Source organism: Suncus etruscus, chromosome 1 (assembly GCF_024139225.1).
Source record: "Suncus etruscus isolate mSunEtr1 chromosome 1, mSunEtr1.pri.cur, whole genome shotgun sequence".
Lineage (NCBI taxonomy): Eukaryota > Metazoa > Chordata > Mammalia > Eulipotyphla > Soricidae > Suncus > Suncus etruscus.
In genome coordinates this window covers 127,875,799-127,893,582 of record NC_064848.1, presented here as the reverse complement: position 1 = coordinate 127,893,582, position 17,784 = coordinate 127,875,799, and the positions used below count along the sequence as shown (strand labels likewise).

At 39.7% G+C, this 17,784-nt stretch overlaps 1 protein-coding gene across 1 annotated transcript; it reads left to right on the top strand.

Moving 5' to 3' along the window:
- The first annotated feature begins 9,189 nt into the window (after positions 1-9,189).
- LOC126017088 (endogenous retrovirus group K member 7 Pro protein-like) lies at positions 9,190-9,663 on the top strand. Its single transcript, XM_049779091.1, has one exon. It carries the CDS (start codon positions 9,190-9,192, stop codon positions 9,661-9,663), a length of 474 nt encoding a protein of 157 aa, XP_049635048.1.
- The last annotated feature ends 8,121 nt before the right edge of the window (positions 9,664-17,784 follow it).

The window sequence follows — 17,784 nt, the reverse complement described above, 5'->3', positions numbered from 1 at the left end:
ATATCTAAAAAACTTGTTTTTTAAGACAGGGAGATATATTGGGATAAATTTATTTTAAATTCATTTGTAACTTTCAAATATATATATATATATATAATAAATCCAAAAATGCTGGTAATAAAATTTGTAAATATTTTTCTTTGTATATATTAGCATCATTTGAAAAACCAATGTTGTGTTAATTTTTTCTTGGAAGAGATTAATAAACATCATTTAAAACAGAGGCAGTAAACCGTTTTTTTTTAATTGTATACTAATAAAAACAGCAGAAATATTTCATGGACCTCTGTGATAGACAAATATAGAAACAAAATATCATAACCTTTGTGATTGCAGGCTAAAACACTCTGCAACATAATGTTGAGGTACCATGAGTGAAGAAGCGGCAATATTTTTTGTGAACTAGAAGGAAATTTCTCCATACTGGTATCATTAGTCTGCAGTATAATTGTTGCAAAGTATTGCTTTTTACTGGGTGATGCTGGGGGAGGTAACAAGACTATTAATATGTAATGGTGAAGGGATGGCAGGGAAGTAGTGCTGGAGCAAAGTGGACACAGGAATAGATCGATGGACCACAAACTATGGTAGTAGAACTGGGCAGTAACTGAAGAGTTAAATATTCTTGAAATCTTATACAAAACTATATTTATAGGGGCCAGAGCGATGGAACAAGTGGTAAGGCATCTGCCTTGCACACGGCTAACCTAAGACAGACTGTGGTTGACCCTCCAGAGTGCCATATGGTCCTCCAAGCCAGGAGTGACTTCTGAGAGCATAGACAAGAGTAACCCCTGAGTGTCACTGGTGTGGCACAAAAAGAAAAAAAAGAAAAAAAAACCCCTATAATTTAAAAAAATAAAAAATACTGCTTTAAATCAATATAAAAGTTAAAATGGCTATAACATAATGTAATAAAATAAAAGAAAAGAAAACTTTTAAGTAATAGAAACATACACATACAGAGAGAAGATTACACTGGTTTAAAGTACAAAAATCAAATGGAAAGAAATATTTACCAAAAATATTTTAAAATGAATTACCAAGCAAAAATAATAAATATATATAGATAAAAAGTAAATTAAATTTTAAAATAGAGGGCCAGAGAGATCTTACAGTTGGGAAGGCACTTGCCAAACATGTGGCCTACCTAGATTCTATCCCAGCATCATATATGGTACCCCAAGCACTTCCAAAAGTAATTTATGTGTATAGATCAAAGAATAAACCCTGAGAATCACTGGATGTCATTCCCAATATAAATCAATCAATTAATAAAAATTTTAAAAATACATAATATGTTATTGAACCTGTGACATAATTCAGTGGGTCTAGTTTTTGTTTTACATGCAACTAACCCCCATTCAATCTCAGGCACTGCACATGATCCCTTCATTCTGAGTGAACCTTGAATATCAACAGATATGTCTCACACACACATATACACACACACATAAAAGGAGGAAAAAGGAAAGCAAGACATGAACTTTAGGCTGAAAAAATAAGGCTGATGTGAGACAGAAAAAAGACAGAAAGAAAGGAGGAGAAAAGGACTGGAGGAGAGAAAATAAAGAGACTATCTTATCCTAAAATTACTAAACACAGTTTTTTTGTTTTGTTTTTGATGCTCAGAGGTTACTCATCGCTATGCACTCAGAAATCACTCCAGACTTAGGGGGAACTATATGGGATGCTGGGGAATCGAACCATGATCCTTCCTAGGCTAGCACTTGCAAGGCAGACACCTTACCTCTCGAGCCATCACTCAGACCCCAAGAAACACATTTTTTATAAAAAAAAAACCTCAGACAAATAAAATGCAAATAAAATATTTAGCATTTAAAATGTAAATAAATTAAATTTTTATTAAAATATTGTTATATAAAATAATGTACAATATTGAAAACCACATGAACATAATAAAAATTGGACAATAAATTATACGAGGGTAGATCTGATTAACCTGGATGATATCTGATACTTCTTCCAAGCTTTTGCTCATTACTATTATCAGGTGAATATTGATTATTTATTCTGCTTTGACCATACATCTTTACTAAATTACCCTTATATGTTTAATTGTATTAAAAGAAAAAAATTATGTAACATTTTCAGTATAAGAATACTAAATGTAATATTGTCATTAGCATTTATAAGTACATGGAAAGAGAAATACATAATAACAAAGAAGAATCTAAATAAAAAACAAACTTGAAAAAACTTGTTATAGCTCAGGCAACTAGTTATAGTAGTGAAATTTGTGGTGTTTATTTGGTACCTTCTTATGGCAGGGATCTGAGGGGAATAAGATAGGAAGGCACTGTACCAAGGGTAGAGGGAAGTAGAAACTCTGGCGAAGAGTATGGCACTAGAATGCTTTATGCATGAAACCCTGCCATTGTTGATATTGAAAGGGAAGTCTGGTTTCTATTACCATTTTATGATGCCTACATTCATTTTATTAGGGGATATAGTGTGGAGAGGAGTTTGATACCTCTTCCAAGTTTTTGCTCATTACTATTATCTGGTGAAGCCTCCATGTTCTGCCTTGACCATATCTCTTTACTAAATTAGCCTGACAGATTTGTATACTATATACCTTGTCACATAGATCCCTGCCCATTCTCTTCCACAGCAGCAAATTTCTAGTAAAAAGCATTTTCCTGGGGATGCATCTTGTGTAGATATAACCTGAATTCTGGGTAGATGCTAAGATTTGGGGGATAATTCTGTTGGGCCAACACTGTGATAAATAAAGTCACATTATTATTTTTCTTTTTCCTTTTCTATTTTATAGTCTCTCTTAGTGTAAATCTTGGACTATTCCACAATATTTTAATCGTAGTACCAAAACTTAAATAACATTTTAAAAATATATAGTATTGAGGTTTAAAGTTACTGCATTCTATCTCTACAACGAGCCTTTTCGGAGTCATTATTTAACTTTTGAAAATTGGATAAACTTTTTTGTCAGTCTTTGTAAAACATATACTTTCTCATTCATATTTGGCATAACATATATTGGTAGAATTTGGCAATATCTACCAAATTTTCAGAAACAATACTTTTGTTCTTAGAAAGTTTACTTTAGCAAACCATTCTCAAAAAGTTCTAGAAATATAAAAAACTAATAATTGATAAACAAGTTTGTTTCATTTGACTAATAGTACGTACTAGAAACAATTTAAATACCCATGAATATGAGAGAACCAATGAGTTGCAACAACCTACAGACAGTACTACACAAAATGACACTACATAATTTATGCTAACAAAGCAAATATATACAATTTCATTAAAATGACATGTAAATTTATAGTCAGAGTGAATGTGGTTTGCAATAGAACAAGAGATAAAAGGCATGGATATGGGTGAGCTGGAAATCACTTCATGCTGAACTAGCACTATTAGTCCTTTGAATGACCTACATTTTTAATTTGGCATGAAACCATTTCAAGCTATGTAGTGAAACTAATGAGGCTACTACAACTGTGCAAAGCAATAATCAACACTACTTTATTGTGGAGAGTTTATTAAGTCCATGCATGAGGTGAAGTAAGACAGCTTTTCTGTAAGAAGGGAGACATGTGTTTATACTGTTTGTCTGAATAAAAATAAATAATCCAAATGTGTATGATGCCTGGAAGAAATCCAACATCATTAGTTATTTTCAAACAAATGCATAGCTTTTAGAATCACTCAATGCAATGATTACAGAGACAGTTTTAGTGTTTCTTGGAATGTTTCTTCAACTATTAAAGAAGCAATTGCACTGTGAGAAAGCAAATGATGTTAAAAGACAAAAGCAGCTACTCTAGATTTAGAATAAATATAAATACGCATCTGGAAAATGAAACACATATTGCTCATCAGAAATATTAATATAATGGTGCATTACTCCTCAAGCAATCAATGATAGTAAATCTATATGTGTTACTAATAATTGGCTTTTAGAAATGAACTCATTTATCTAAATGTTTATGGAATAACTAAAAGAAGCTCCTGAATTTCATGTTAACAATTATTTTTTACTATACAGTAGGGAAGCAAAATTTTGTGTTTTTATCTAAGTAACACTTATATAACTAGTAAACTGGATTAATTTTTAAGTTAAAACAAATTAGGTGATCCTGGAACTTTGTTAAATTCTAATTTGTTTATTTTTGGGGGATCACACCAAAAGTACTCAGAGCTTATTCCTAGCTCTTTGCTCATGGATGACTTTTTGAGAAACTACAGAGACCATGTGTATTACTGCAGATCAAAATTGGGTAGGTGATTAACATTAATAGCCTACCAGCTAGCTGTTCTTACACTAAAATTCCACTTAATTTACTTCTTGACATCTCATAGAAATAACTAAATGTATAAATATCTTCATATCCTGAGGTGTTTAAAGTGACAAAACCATCAAATAAAATCTTAAAAGTACCCCATTAAGCATTTTAAGTTATAGATTTGTACCACTGTTAGTCTCACTCATCGAAGGCAGAGTAGTGTGGAACTTTTATAATACTGTAAAACTTTGCAAAAATATTTTATCATTAAATAATATTAAAATAAAATAAGTGCTGGAGTTGGCGTAGTCACACTTGAAATGACTCATGATGATAAAATACAAATAAATAGATATTTTCTTACTATATTAAAATATGTTTACTACATATATTTCTACTCTTCTAGAAAATCAACTAGTCTTTAATATTGGTCTAGCTTGTATGTAGTTGACTATAGGGAGTGGGTTGTATATATTTATATACAATTTCTCTCTGTGTTTTAGACTATGTGTTCATGTTATTGTGTGGAGCAGGACAGCATGTAATTGGCAGTGAGCTCTGACACAATGGCCAAGCAGATCATATAATGCTAATCACACCTTTATTATTTGGTACTCGATCCTACACTATCCAAACCCTAAGTCTAATACAATATCACATGGATCTGCTCACCAGTGATCCAGCTGTGATGTGATATCTCTGGTAGGGTTCCTTGCTGCTGGGGTTCAGTAAAGAAGTTGAAGTTGGTGTCAGGTTCTGATAAATCGGTGGTCTACTTTCACTGTGCTTGGACAATGCAACACCAGGGTAAAAACTATGTTCAACTCAAGAGTGTCATTTCTCTGGTCACATCTGGGCCTCTTCTCCTTTGTGGCACTCTGCCAAGTTGGTGGTGGACTGACTTTACTTTTATCCTGTCTCTCATGTTACAATTACAGAGTCACTAAAAGTTCTCATTGGTTACACCCAGGACTTGGATGTTTTCTGGCTGGGCGGGCAAGTGACTTACATCATTAGTATTATTACTCATTCAGACTGGTCAGCTCCTGGGCACTTCCTGTTAATCTTTCCCTTCCATAATTACCATATTACTTTTTCACACAAGGACCTGCCTGGGAGGCCCAGGAGTTCTGTTATATCACCATCTGTTTTGGCAAAAATCACGACTCTTGAAAACATCATTCACGCTTAACACAAACATCTTGCTGTCACAAACATCACTCTGTTGTAAGCATGTTTACTCAGATTCTCTTCACTGTACTGTTATTTCATTAGTCCATGTGTGCCTGAACTGAAACCCTTTTACTCCCTTAACTATTTTTAGGCATTCCTTATAGTTATATTTAATAAACTGTGATTTTTTAACTTAATTTTATTGTGATAACGAGTATACAAGAATGTTTATTTTTCTACATTTTACTCCTACCCAAAGTTTTTTTTTTTTTTTTTTTGTTTCCCGATGAGACTAATACTTTCCTCCTGTGGGCAGTAAGAGTTAGCACTGGCACAATGACTAATATAGGGTGTGTGGCAAGTTGCCAATAGTAGCTTCAGGTACAATTGGAAATGCTTTCTACTTGTTACAATGAAGAGGGTAGATTTTCAGTAGGCAAGTGTGGGAAGCTGCATGGATCTAGAGCAAATTGAAGTTTCTGAGACATTTTTCTCTCCTGTCTTTATGTGGTTTAGCATAAGCCAGAGCTCAAAGGAAATAGCTCACCACAAAAACTTGAAAAAACTTAGAAGTTTTCAACCAGATAGCTTGGAGAAGTGAGATAACATCTAAGACCCTGGCAACTATAGCCAGAACCAATTAGCTTTAAAGACACGTCCTGTTGAATTTTAACACCTTGGTATGCCCTCTTTAACACCTTGGTGGGCCCTCAGTTTACATGCAGGTTGGAACATTTTGTGGTGAAAAGCTTGACCTAGTTACTGCTAGTTTTCCCCCCTCCCCATTTTATGCTATTATGATACATAGAAAATATGTAGTTAAGATAAAGCAATAGAAATTTGTAACAGGTATTGCTAGCCCTATGCCTTATTTGGACATTACCTTTGCCTCAGGGCCTGATTGACAGGCTGAGCACGCCTCCCTTTATGCATTTTCTATATAAACAGTGTGTATCCCAATAAATTTCGCTTTTTTGAACAGCATCAGTTGTCTTAAGCCTGTTTCTATTAACCTCTCACAGTTCTATTACAGCATAAGACCGGATCTGCTCGGGAAACCTGCGAATAACTAGCGACCCTTAACCAAACCACTCCCGCAGGTCGGGGGTCCCCCTCCGGGTGGTCGCAAGGTGGCGCCCAACGTGGGGCTCGATTACAGACCACCGGTCGGACGGCAGAGGAAACGAGTCCGGAGCTTGTCCCCCTAAGACGCCAGGTAAGCCCCTTGGGTGGCGCAGGGTCAAGTTAGTTCAATAGTTATAACTGCAACCGCCGTCCCATAATCTCCCAGTATGGGAGCCAATGTGAGTAAAGAAGCTAGATTTATAAAAGATATTCAAGAGGAGTTATTCAATAGAAACATAAAAGTTAAGAAAAGAGATCTTGTAAAATTTTTGCTCTTGTTCATGAAGTGTGCCCGTGGTTTGTAGTTACCCTGTCCTAAAATTGCCCCTAAGCACTTGGGAACAAATTGGTGAAGAATTAGATGAACACTTTCTTACTCATGGAAGCAAAGCTGACCAAAAACCATTAGTCAATATTGGAATCTCTTAAAAAGTATAAATAGTAAGGGCAGATGATTTGATTCAAAAGCAGAGACTCCTTCAAAAGGCAGAGGTCATCTGCAAATTGCCTCCCACGAGTGTTCTCAGGCTTGCTCGAGGTCCAGTTCTTTTGTCAATCTGTCTGTTAGCAACCCTGACAAATCCTCCGACGTCAACCCCATCTTTGTCTGATAAAATGAACAAAATCCGGTCAGAAGTCCGGTTCACCTTACTCAAGTATTTACCCATCCTCTCGTGCAGTGGCTACTGCCCCTCTGAAGAGCCCCTAGACCCTGCTGATGCACAAAATCTAGAAGATGCAGCTGCTACTTATCAGCATGCTACTTACCCTCCTCCTCTTGAGCCACCTCCCTACAATTCCTCTATGCCAGACCCCCCTCAATCTCTTCATCCACCCTTTCCAAACTCAAACTTTTCCATAAAGATAACCCCCTGCAAGATTTAAAAGAAATTGTAACCCTTGAACAGCGCCTCTCTAAGCTTCTAACTAAAAAATACCTTGCTCTGCCAATTTCCCGTTCTGGATGGGAGAGGGGAAGAAGAGGGAGCCCCCTCGTCCAGCTCCCACTCCTCAACCTAGTAAGCTCCCCCGCCCCCGAACCAGGCAACAAGCTAGACAAAACCCTGACCCCCGATGCTATTGAGGAAGAGCCTGCTGCTGCTGAAGCTGCAGCTGCACTGCCCCTAACAGTTCCTCAATTGAAGAAAATGAAACTCATCTCTTAAACCAGCTTAGACAATATAAAGCCCTTAATAAAAAGGATTTGCTATGAACTATTTAAAGCTGGTAAACACCTACGGCACGTCTGCCCCTATACCCTTTTCTTGCTTAGAGGCTATGGGTGGTGGAGGTCTTGTCCTGCCATTTGAATGGAAAGAAATTGTTAAAACTGCCCTTAAACAAGAATTATACCTCCTTTGGGAAGTAGAATTTACTAATCGCTGCAAAGAAATTGCAGGCAGTGATCAAGATTTTTATGCAAGAATATCTGGCTCTGCTCCCTATAACCTTTTAGCTCAACAACGAGATCTTCCCCGTTCTACTTTAACTAGCACAGCCTTAGCTGCCCTTCAGGCATGGAAGTCCCTGCCCCCGTGCCGGTGCCTCCACGGCTCCACTGGCAAAAAATTACTCAAGAATCAGATTGAGCCCTATCATAGTTTTATTTCTCGGCTCCTAGAAGCAGTAGAAAGAATTTTGGAGTATCTGCCACAGACACTGATAATGCCCTAGTAAAACAACTTGCCTTTGATAATGCAAACCCTGCTTGCAAAAGCATCCTTCGTGGCAACCTTAGGGGAAGTCCATGCTTGATATGATTTCATTATGTCGAGATGCCTGATCCTTTTGTCCATAAAAGTCACCAAGGCTCTAGTAGCCTTTCAAGGCCAAATAAAGGAAAAACTTGCTTCCAATGTGGGTAACCTGGCCATTTTGCCTTCCCACTGCCCTCAAAAGCAAGCCTCCAGCCATGCAAACAGGCACTACTAAACCCTCGCCCATCCCTCTGCCCTCGATGCCGTCGAGGCAGACATTGGGCAGCTGTTTGCCGTTCCAACACTGACATTGATGGCAACCCCCTGCCTCCGGTTCAGGGAAACCGGGCAGCGGGTCAGCCCCGGACCCCAGCTTAAACCAACTTCCAGCCGGCCTCGGGAACAGCCGGCCCAACAACAGTCAGTTGCCCAGCAATCTCAGCCAAACCAGTTTGCAGCCCTCTCTCAAACCCTGCCCCAAACAGGTGCCCATGCACTCAACCTCTGGTCCCTCGCAGTATGTTGCCCCCTCAGCAACCTCCCTTGTCAGGGCCACCCAGGCAGCGCAGGACTGGACCTCGGCGCCTCCTCCCCAAGGATATTAACTCCAGTAGGAGGTGTCCAGCCAATTCCCACCGGTTGTTTTTGGCCCTCCTCCTCCAAATACATTCTTTATGATAATTGGCAGAGCCTCAGCCACCATTAAAGGCCTAATTGTACAACCCTCCCTAGTGGACCAATGACTACACTGGGGAAATTATTCGCCTTGCTGTAGCCCCTTTTTATCCTGTGCAATTGTCCCGGTCAAAGAATTGCCCAAGGCATTGCCCCTTCCTTTAGACACCCAATTTCCTGCACTAGCAGAAAGCCGTGGAGCTTCATCTCCTGGCTCCTCTGAAGTTTTTTGGATTCAGGCCATGTGTCGTGCCAGGCCCCCTTTAACCCTAACCATCCAAGGCAAACCATTTGTTGGATTGTTGGATACAGGGGCAGATACCACCTGCTTCTCTCCCCTTGACTGGCCCCCTGATTGGCCTACTACTTCTTCTTTTGACAATGTTTCAGGCATTGCAGGATCAGTTAAAAAAGTCCTTATCAGTGCCAATAAACTTTTGTGGCAAGATGAGGATGGAGACACAGGTCTTGTTCGTCCCTATATTATTCCAGATCTCCCAATCAATTTGTGGGGCCGTGATATCATGGAACAAATGGGCATATATGTTATGAAATGTAAAAATCCTGCTGTCATTCAACAAATGCTTAATCAAGGTTATACTCCAACTAAAGGCCTTGGAAAGAACCTGCAAGGCATCTCTCAACCTATCCAACCTGTTCCCAAATTTGATAAAGCAGGCCTTGGGTTTAACAATGCCCTCCAAAATTTTCAGTAGAGGTCACTGCCTCCCCTGCACACCCAGCAGACAAAATTACTTGGCTCAATGACACCCCAGTCTGGGTAAGCCAGTGGCCTTTAACTACAGAAAAATTAACTGCAGCACAGCAGCTTGTGCAGGAGCAGCTCACTGCTGGACATATAGAACCTTCCACTTCTCCCTGGAACACGCCAATTTTTGTTATTAAAAAGAAATCTGGAAAATGGAGACTTTTGCATGATTTAAGAGAAATTAACAAAACTATGGTTCCTATGGGAGCCACCCAACCTGGCCTCCCTTGCCCTTCTGCTATTCCTAAGGACACCTTTAAAATTGTTTTAGATCTCAAAGATTGCTTCTTTTCCATCCCTTTGCACCCAGATGATTGCAAACGTTTTGCTTTTTCTGTCCCTCTTACAAACTGCGTAGGTCCTAACCCTCGCTACCATTGGAAAGTCTTGCCCCAAGGCATGGCTAATAGCCCAACCTTGTGTCAAAAGTATGTTGCCTCTATTATTGACCCCTTTAGAAAGTTATACCCTTCCCTTTATATTATTCATTATATGGACGATATTTTATTGGCAAGTCCCGAGAAAATGCCTCTCCAAAATGCTGCACAGCACATTATTTCTACCTTGCAACAAAAAGGGTTTTCTATTTCCCAAGAAAAAATTCAAATTCATCCCCCACACTTGTTCTTAGGATTTGAGTTGCTCCCTAATCAGGTTAAAACACAAAAAGTCCAAATTCGTACCCAACATCTTAAAACCCTAAATGACTTTCAACGCCTGCTAGGTGACATCAATTGGCTAAGACCTTATCTCAAACTCTCCACAGGAGACCTTAAACCTCTTTTTGATATTTTAAAAGGTGACTCTGATCCTAACAGTGCAAGACAGCTCACTCCACAAGCCTTAAATTCACTGTCCTTAGTCAATACTGCTATTCAAGCCCAACTTATAACCACTTATAATCCCCAACAACCTCTTCTTCTCATTATTTGTTCCACCATTCTAACACCCACTGGTGTTTTATGGCAATCTGCCCCCTTGTATTGGATCCATTTATCCTCCACACCCTCTAAAGTTTTAGCCACTTATCCCCACTTAGTGGTACAATTATTACAGCAAGGCTGTGAAACTTCTGTTAAACTCTTTGGCTGCCAACCAACAAAAGCCATCATACCTTATACTAAACCTGAACTTCAGTGGCTCCTACAACATCAGCAAGAATGGACCATTTTTGCCTCCACATTTCAAGGAGAGCTTGATAACCACTATCCACCTGATAAATTGTTACAGTTTTTAAAAATTCATCCAGTAGTTTTTCCAAAAATTACCAAACTTCAGCCCATCCCTAATGCCTCCCTCGTGTTTTCAGACGGCAGCTCCACTGGCTTGGCTGCCTTTACTGTCGATGGCACTGTGCATCAGTTCCCTACAGACTATCAGTCTGCCCAACTCGTAGAGCTTTCGGCTGTTGTTCATATTTTCCAGCAAATCTCACAAGCTTTTAACTTGTACACTGATAGTTGTTACATTGCTGCCTCTCTTCCTGTTTTAGAAACAGTTCCCTTTATTAAACCCTCCACCCCTGCAGCTGCTCTTTTTTCAGAAATTCAACAACTTATTTTGCATCGCACCCAGCCGTTTTTTGTTTCTCACATTAGAGCCCACTCCAACCTTCCTGGGCCCCTATCTGAAGGCAATTCAGCAGTAGACCTAGCTACACGGCTTTTGCCTGTGTTCAATCAACCCACTGCACTTCAACTTGCCCAGCAAGCCCACACTCTCCATCACTTAAATGCTCAAACACTCAGGCTAAAATTCTCCATCACCAGAGAGCAGGCTAGAGAAATTGTAAAGTCTTGCAAAGCCTGCCTTTCACTTTTGCCTGAGCCTTGTACAGGCGTCAACCCCCGTGGTCTAGTGCCCGGTGAGCTCTGGCAAATGGATGTTACTCACTTTGCCCCTTTTAGCAATCTGAAATACATTCATGTCACCATTGATACTTACAGTGGCTTTCTTTGTGCCTCCCTCCATACTGGCGAAGCCACCCGTGATGTTATCGCTCACATTTTACACTGTCTCACCATCCTGCCTACACCATCATCTATCAAAACAGATAATGGTCCAGGCTATAGCAGTACCAAATTTAAAGATTTTTGTGCAAAACTTGGCATCACTCACATCACTGGGATTCCTCTAAATCCCCAGGGCCAAGGTATAATTGAGCGTGCTCATTTAACCCTTAAAAATATGCTCTTTAAATTGTCATCTGAAAGTGAAACCTTGTATGCTCGCAGAGGCAAACATCGCCTCCTTTTAAACCATGCACTTTTTGTGCTCAATTTTCTTTCCTTAGATGCTGCAGGCCGATCCGCAGCTGATCGGTTATGGCACACCTCCACACAAACAAACTTTCAACAAGTTCTTTGGAAAGATGTTTATACTGGCCGATGGCTAGGTTCTCACCCTGTTCTTATATGGGGTAAAGGACATGCCTGCGTGCACAATACAGACAACAATGAAACGCGCTGGCTTCCAGAAAGACTGGTTAAGCTATATAACCCACCCAGGGAAAGCGCCCCTGAGGATCTTTCTGCTTTTTCCACAGAAGCTGCTAACCCATCCACATTGCCCAATCCTGAATTGACAACCTCTGCCTTGCAAGACGATGATGTCCTGGCGAACACCATTTTTCCTTCCCCTTTTGATTTTTAATTTTTGTGCCCTGCCTGCATTTCTTCATGGCTCCCCTTATCAAATTTTTAATTACACATGGCTCATTATTAATCAAGCTGGTGATATTGCCAACGCCACCTCCAAACTTGCTCCCACCATCCCCTGGCCTGATTTGCATGTTGATTTCTGCGTTCTTGCCTTGGGAATACCAGGCTGGGGCACGCCCAATCATTTTGCACCACAGCCAAAACCAGTTAACACCAGAACCATGAGCCGACGTAGAGGCCGCTATGCAGGCTGCCACAACCCTTCTGGCCGCACAGAGTTAGGCGACCATCCCATCTACATTTGCCCAAGCTCGCACCCAAATCGAGTCCTCAGCCGCCGGTGTGATTCTAAGTCAGAGTTTTTCTGTCCCTCTTGGGGCTGTGAAACTGCTGGAGATGTCTACTGGAAACCAACCTCCTCCTGGGACTACATTACAATCAAGCGTGGTCCCCGTCCATCACCTCCCGACTGCTATCGCTGGTGCAACCCACTCATCATTTCCTTTACCTCTGCTGGACGACAATTCTCCTGGACCAACCCAGTTACTTGGGGACTTCGCTTATACACGTATGGTTACCCTGGACTCTTTTTCTCCATCAAACTTTTAAAGGAACCTCCCCACCTTGTACCTCTTGCTATAGGACCTAATTCTCTTTTGCTTTCACACAACAACCCTGCTCCAGCTGCAGATGCTTCAAAAGCCAACCGCCCAAAGAAAGCAAAAGCATACAAGTCAAAACAAGCCTCAAAATCTTCTAATCAGCCCTCCAACCAGCGTGACTCTCCCATGTTTCAGCCAACCATTCCGTCTGGCCCCATCCCTTCTTCACAGCTCATCTTCAATATGGTAAATGCAACTGCTGCCGCCTTATCTGATCCTGCTTATGAACAATGCTGGATTTGCTATTCTCCCCAACCTCCCTTTTATGAAGGTGTTGCAGTTTTTGGTAACCCTATCCCCACTAACTCTGAACGCTATGCCTTTTGGGATCTGGACCCTAACCAAAGTATAACTCTTGGCCAAATTGTTGGCATTGGACTCTGCCTTTTAAGCCCTAATATGCTCCCTCCAGTTCAGCTACTTGATACTTGTAATCAAACCTATGTTGTTTCAAATCGTACCCAATATGTTATTTCCCCAAATACCACATATTTTGCTTGTGCTACAGGTTTAACTCCCATTATTGCCACTAACCTGTTTTTATCTCACAAAGATTATTGTGTCTTGATCCTCCTTATGCCCCGCCTTTCCATAAGGCCCAAAGAAGATTTGCTCTTTTCTTCTACCAGTTCTCTTCTTAGGCACAAAAGGGAACCCATTACAGCTGTCACTATTGCAGTGTTGCTTGGCCTAGGTGCTGCAAGTGCAGGAACAGGCATATATTCTCTTGTTAGCTCCCAGCATAATTTTAACCAACTGTCTCGTGCTGTAGATGCTGACATCCGGGAGCTCAAACAAGGACTTAAACATCTTAAAGAGACAGTCAGTTCCCTAGCAGAAGTTGTTCTTCAAAACCGTCGTGGTTTAGATCTTGCTCTTTTAAGAGAGGGAGGGGTTTGTGCCGCCTTAAAGGAAGAATGTTGCTTTTTTAAAGACAAGTTAGGACTTGTAGAAGATAGCATTAGAAGAGTAGAAGAAAGTTTAGAAGATAGACAAAAGAAAAGAGAAAAAGATGAGTCTTGGTATCAAAACTGGTTCTCCACTTCTCCTTGGCTATCTACCTTATTGCCCTCACTTTTAGGGCCTTTTATTGGCTTTATTTTGGTGATTTCCTTTGGCCCCTGGGCATTTAGGCGCATAATTAACTTTGTTAAAAGCTCAGTTGAGGAAGCTTCAAAACGCTCTGTAAGTATCCAATATCAGTTTCTTTCCCAGTATGACCCTGAAGATCATCAGGAGCAACCACCGCTCCAACCTTTGAGTTTTTTGGAGTTTGAAGCAATGGCTAAACGCCCACGCTCTCTATGCTCCCGGCTGTGGAAATGCTTAAGACGGGGATAGCTTGATGCCAATCTCTGGAGGCAGCATGGCTACTCACCTGCAAAACTTCTCTGGCCAGAATAATTAGATACTGTCTATGCCATGCCCAGAATTGGAAGCACATCAAGTAACCTAAGACAGGCATTCCACCCACTAACTTTCTTTTGCTTTTCCTATACAGAGAAGGGGGAAACTGTGGGAAGCTGCATGGATCTAGAGCAAATTGAAGTTTCTGAGACATTTTTCTCTCCTGTCTTTATGTGGTTTAGCATAAGCCAGAGCTCAAAGGAAATAGCTCACCACAAAAACTTGAAAAAACTTAGAAGTTTTCAACCAGATAGCTTGGAGAAGTGAGATAACATCTAAGACCCTGGCAACTATAGCCAGAACCAATTAGCTTTAAAGACACGTCCTGTTGAATTTTAACACCTTGGTATGCCCTCTTTAACACCTTGGTGGGCCCTCAGTTTACATGCAGGTTGGAACATTTTGTGGTGAAAAGCTTGACCTAGTTACTGCTAGTTTTCCCCCCTCCCCATTTTATGCTATTATGATACATAGAAAATATGTAGTTAAGATAAAGCAATAGAAATTTGTAACAGGTATTGCTAGCCCTATGCCTTATTTGGACATTACCTTTGCCTCAGGCCTGATTGACAGGCTGAGCACGCCTCCCTTTATGCATTTTCTATATAAACAGTGTGTATCCCAATAAATTTCGCTTTTGAACAGCATCAGTTGTCTTAAGCCTGTTTCTATTAACCTCTCACAGTTCTATTACAGCATAAGACCGGATCTGCTCGGGAAACCTGCGAATAACTAGCGACCCTTAACCAACCACTCCCGCAGGTCGGGGGTCCCCCTCCGGGGGTCGCAGGCAAGTACATGCAGATGTTTTCAGGATTGATATATTCTGAATGATATTTTTTAAATATAATTTTTATTTTGAACATAGTGGCTTACATATTGTTGACAATAATATTTTAGGTACATATTTACATAAAATCAGGGGGATTACCATCACCGATTTGTCCTCCCTACACCTCCATTTTCGTCCTACCTCCCAAATCCTCCTCCCTCACCCCCGGGCTGCTAGAAATGTGGTCCCCTCTGTACCTAGTTTACTACTTAGTAGTCTTGCACCTGTTTGGTCTTGGTGCCTCCCTTATTTCCCCCTCTAACTGGGAGGCAGGACTAGATAGTTCAAGTTATGTGGTTTTGTTTGAAGAAGAGAAAAGTAATAAACTGGGGTAAAAGTCTAATACGCTGAAAATGGGCGGGATCCTTCTAGAGGCTCTCATCATTGGTTTGAGAGACGAAGGAGAAAAATAAGGTGTAACACCCCAACAGTACAAAAAGAAGTGTCAAATGTCCCTTGAGCACTCCAACAATAACAACGATAAGCACCACAAAAATAGCCATGGTCTTGAGATAAAAAACATGGCAGGGCATATAAAGAAAGAAAAGAAAAGAAGGAAAAAACATAAATGTAAATGGGGACAACAACTTCAATAACCACACCGAAACAAGGAAATCGACAGAAGTAGATAGGTAAATAAAAATAAAAAATAATAAAAAAAATGAGTAATTAAAAAAATAATATATATAAAAATGTTTTGTGCTTTTTGCCATTTTTTACCTCCTGCAATAGCACAGTAAATATTGGGGTCATTCGAAAAGGAATTCACTTGGCCTTAGAGATATGGGGTTTCTCCACCCTTGGAGTATATTGTCATGGGATTAACTATAGACTCCGTTCAGGTTCATTCTCCCCTTGGTGCTTTCATGGTAATAAACTGAGATTTTTAACTGCATATTAGTAATCAATCTGACACAAGATACTGGACAATTCATTTAGTGTTGACTATCAGAACTACCAGAGACCAAAAAATTTTTTAAACATTATTAGTTAGTGTTTACTGCAATTAAATCAAACAATTTATAATTTATATTTAAATAAAGAAAAAAATTTCAAAAAAAAAGATTCCTCTAGGGCAGGGCCACAAAATGTATGGAGGGCCATTTGCAACCTGCGGGCCACGAGTTTGAGACCCCTGGAGAGCAAGTGCTTTGTGTGTGGGACCTATGTCACTACACATATTAGTGCACATTATATGAGGGCTCAATAAAGGGATGAAAAAGTAAAAAACATTATTAGTTAGTGTTTACTACAATTAAATTCAACTATTTATAATTTATATTTATATTATAAATAATTATTTATAATTTATAAAGTGAATTCCAGCATATAATATTTGGGGAGGGGAAGAGTAATACCAGTCAGTAAAGGGGACCTGCTCCTGGCTTGTCTTTTAAGGATCACTCTTGGTGATAACTGGGGTGTTGGTACTTAAGGTTTAAGGTACAAATTTACTTAGTCACCAGCAAAACTTATATGAGCCTTTACAATGTCATATATTTTGCAATCTCCCCACTTTTTAGGGGAGTATTGGTCCATACTCAGCTATACTCAAGAGTTACTCCAGGATCTGCACTGAGAAATCACCATTGACAGGCTTGTGGGACCATATAGGATGCTAGGAATCCAACCCAGATCTGTCCTAGTAGGCCAAGTGCAAGGCAAATGTCCTATCTATTGTGCTATTGCTTAGGTCCCACTGCTTTTCCCTTTTGCTTGACATTCTTTTTTAGTTCTTTTTTTCAGCTAGCAAGATTTTCTGTCATTTGATACCTTTCATTACAAAGTATTGTGGTTTTATATAACAGATATTAGTGAGCTTTTCCAATGCTAGGAGTCCAGCCTCAGGTGAACAGGCCTGAAGGAGAGGTTCCATAATGATTAAGAAAATAAGACAAATATAAAAGAGGAAAGGATGAGGTCTGGGGCTCCCAGCTTCATGGGACTGTCCTCCACTTAGGACATTTATTGTTCAGGAATAATCAATAATAGGAAGAAGGGCAGATAACGAATTCCTAACCAATGCTAACTAATCTTAAGGTAAAATCTCTGAAGTTGTCTTCTCTCTGAGGGGTGACAAATAAAGGCATTTCATTAATATATATTAAGATCCTTAGATTTTTATCTGCACTTCCCCTCCAACCATCATCTCTCTAGCTAAACTTGTTTATTTTGGGAAGTTTTTGATACCTTTCATTACCAAGTATTGTGGTTTTATATAACAGATATTAGTGAGCTTATCCAATGCTAGGCGTTCAGCCTCAGGTGAACAGGCCTGAAGGAGAGGTTCCATAATGATTAAGAAAATAAGACAAATAAAAAAGTTTAGTTATAGTTAGATTATAGATATAGTTAGAGTTAGTTATAGTTAGATTATAGTTAGATTTTAGTCATAAACAGAGCACCCCCCTTCACCAGTGTAACATTCCTACTTTTACTCAACATAATACCCTCAGATATATCAGTTTCTTTACTGGAGAACCATATGTGGTACAAGGGATGGAAGC

Coding starts and splice junctions, on each gene's coding strand:
- LOC126017088 (XM_049779091.1), top strand. CDS start 9,190: ATGTGTCGTGCCAGGCCCCCTTTAACCCTAACCATCCAAGGCAAACCA.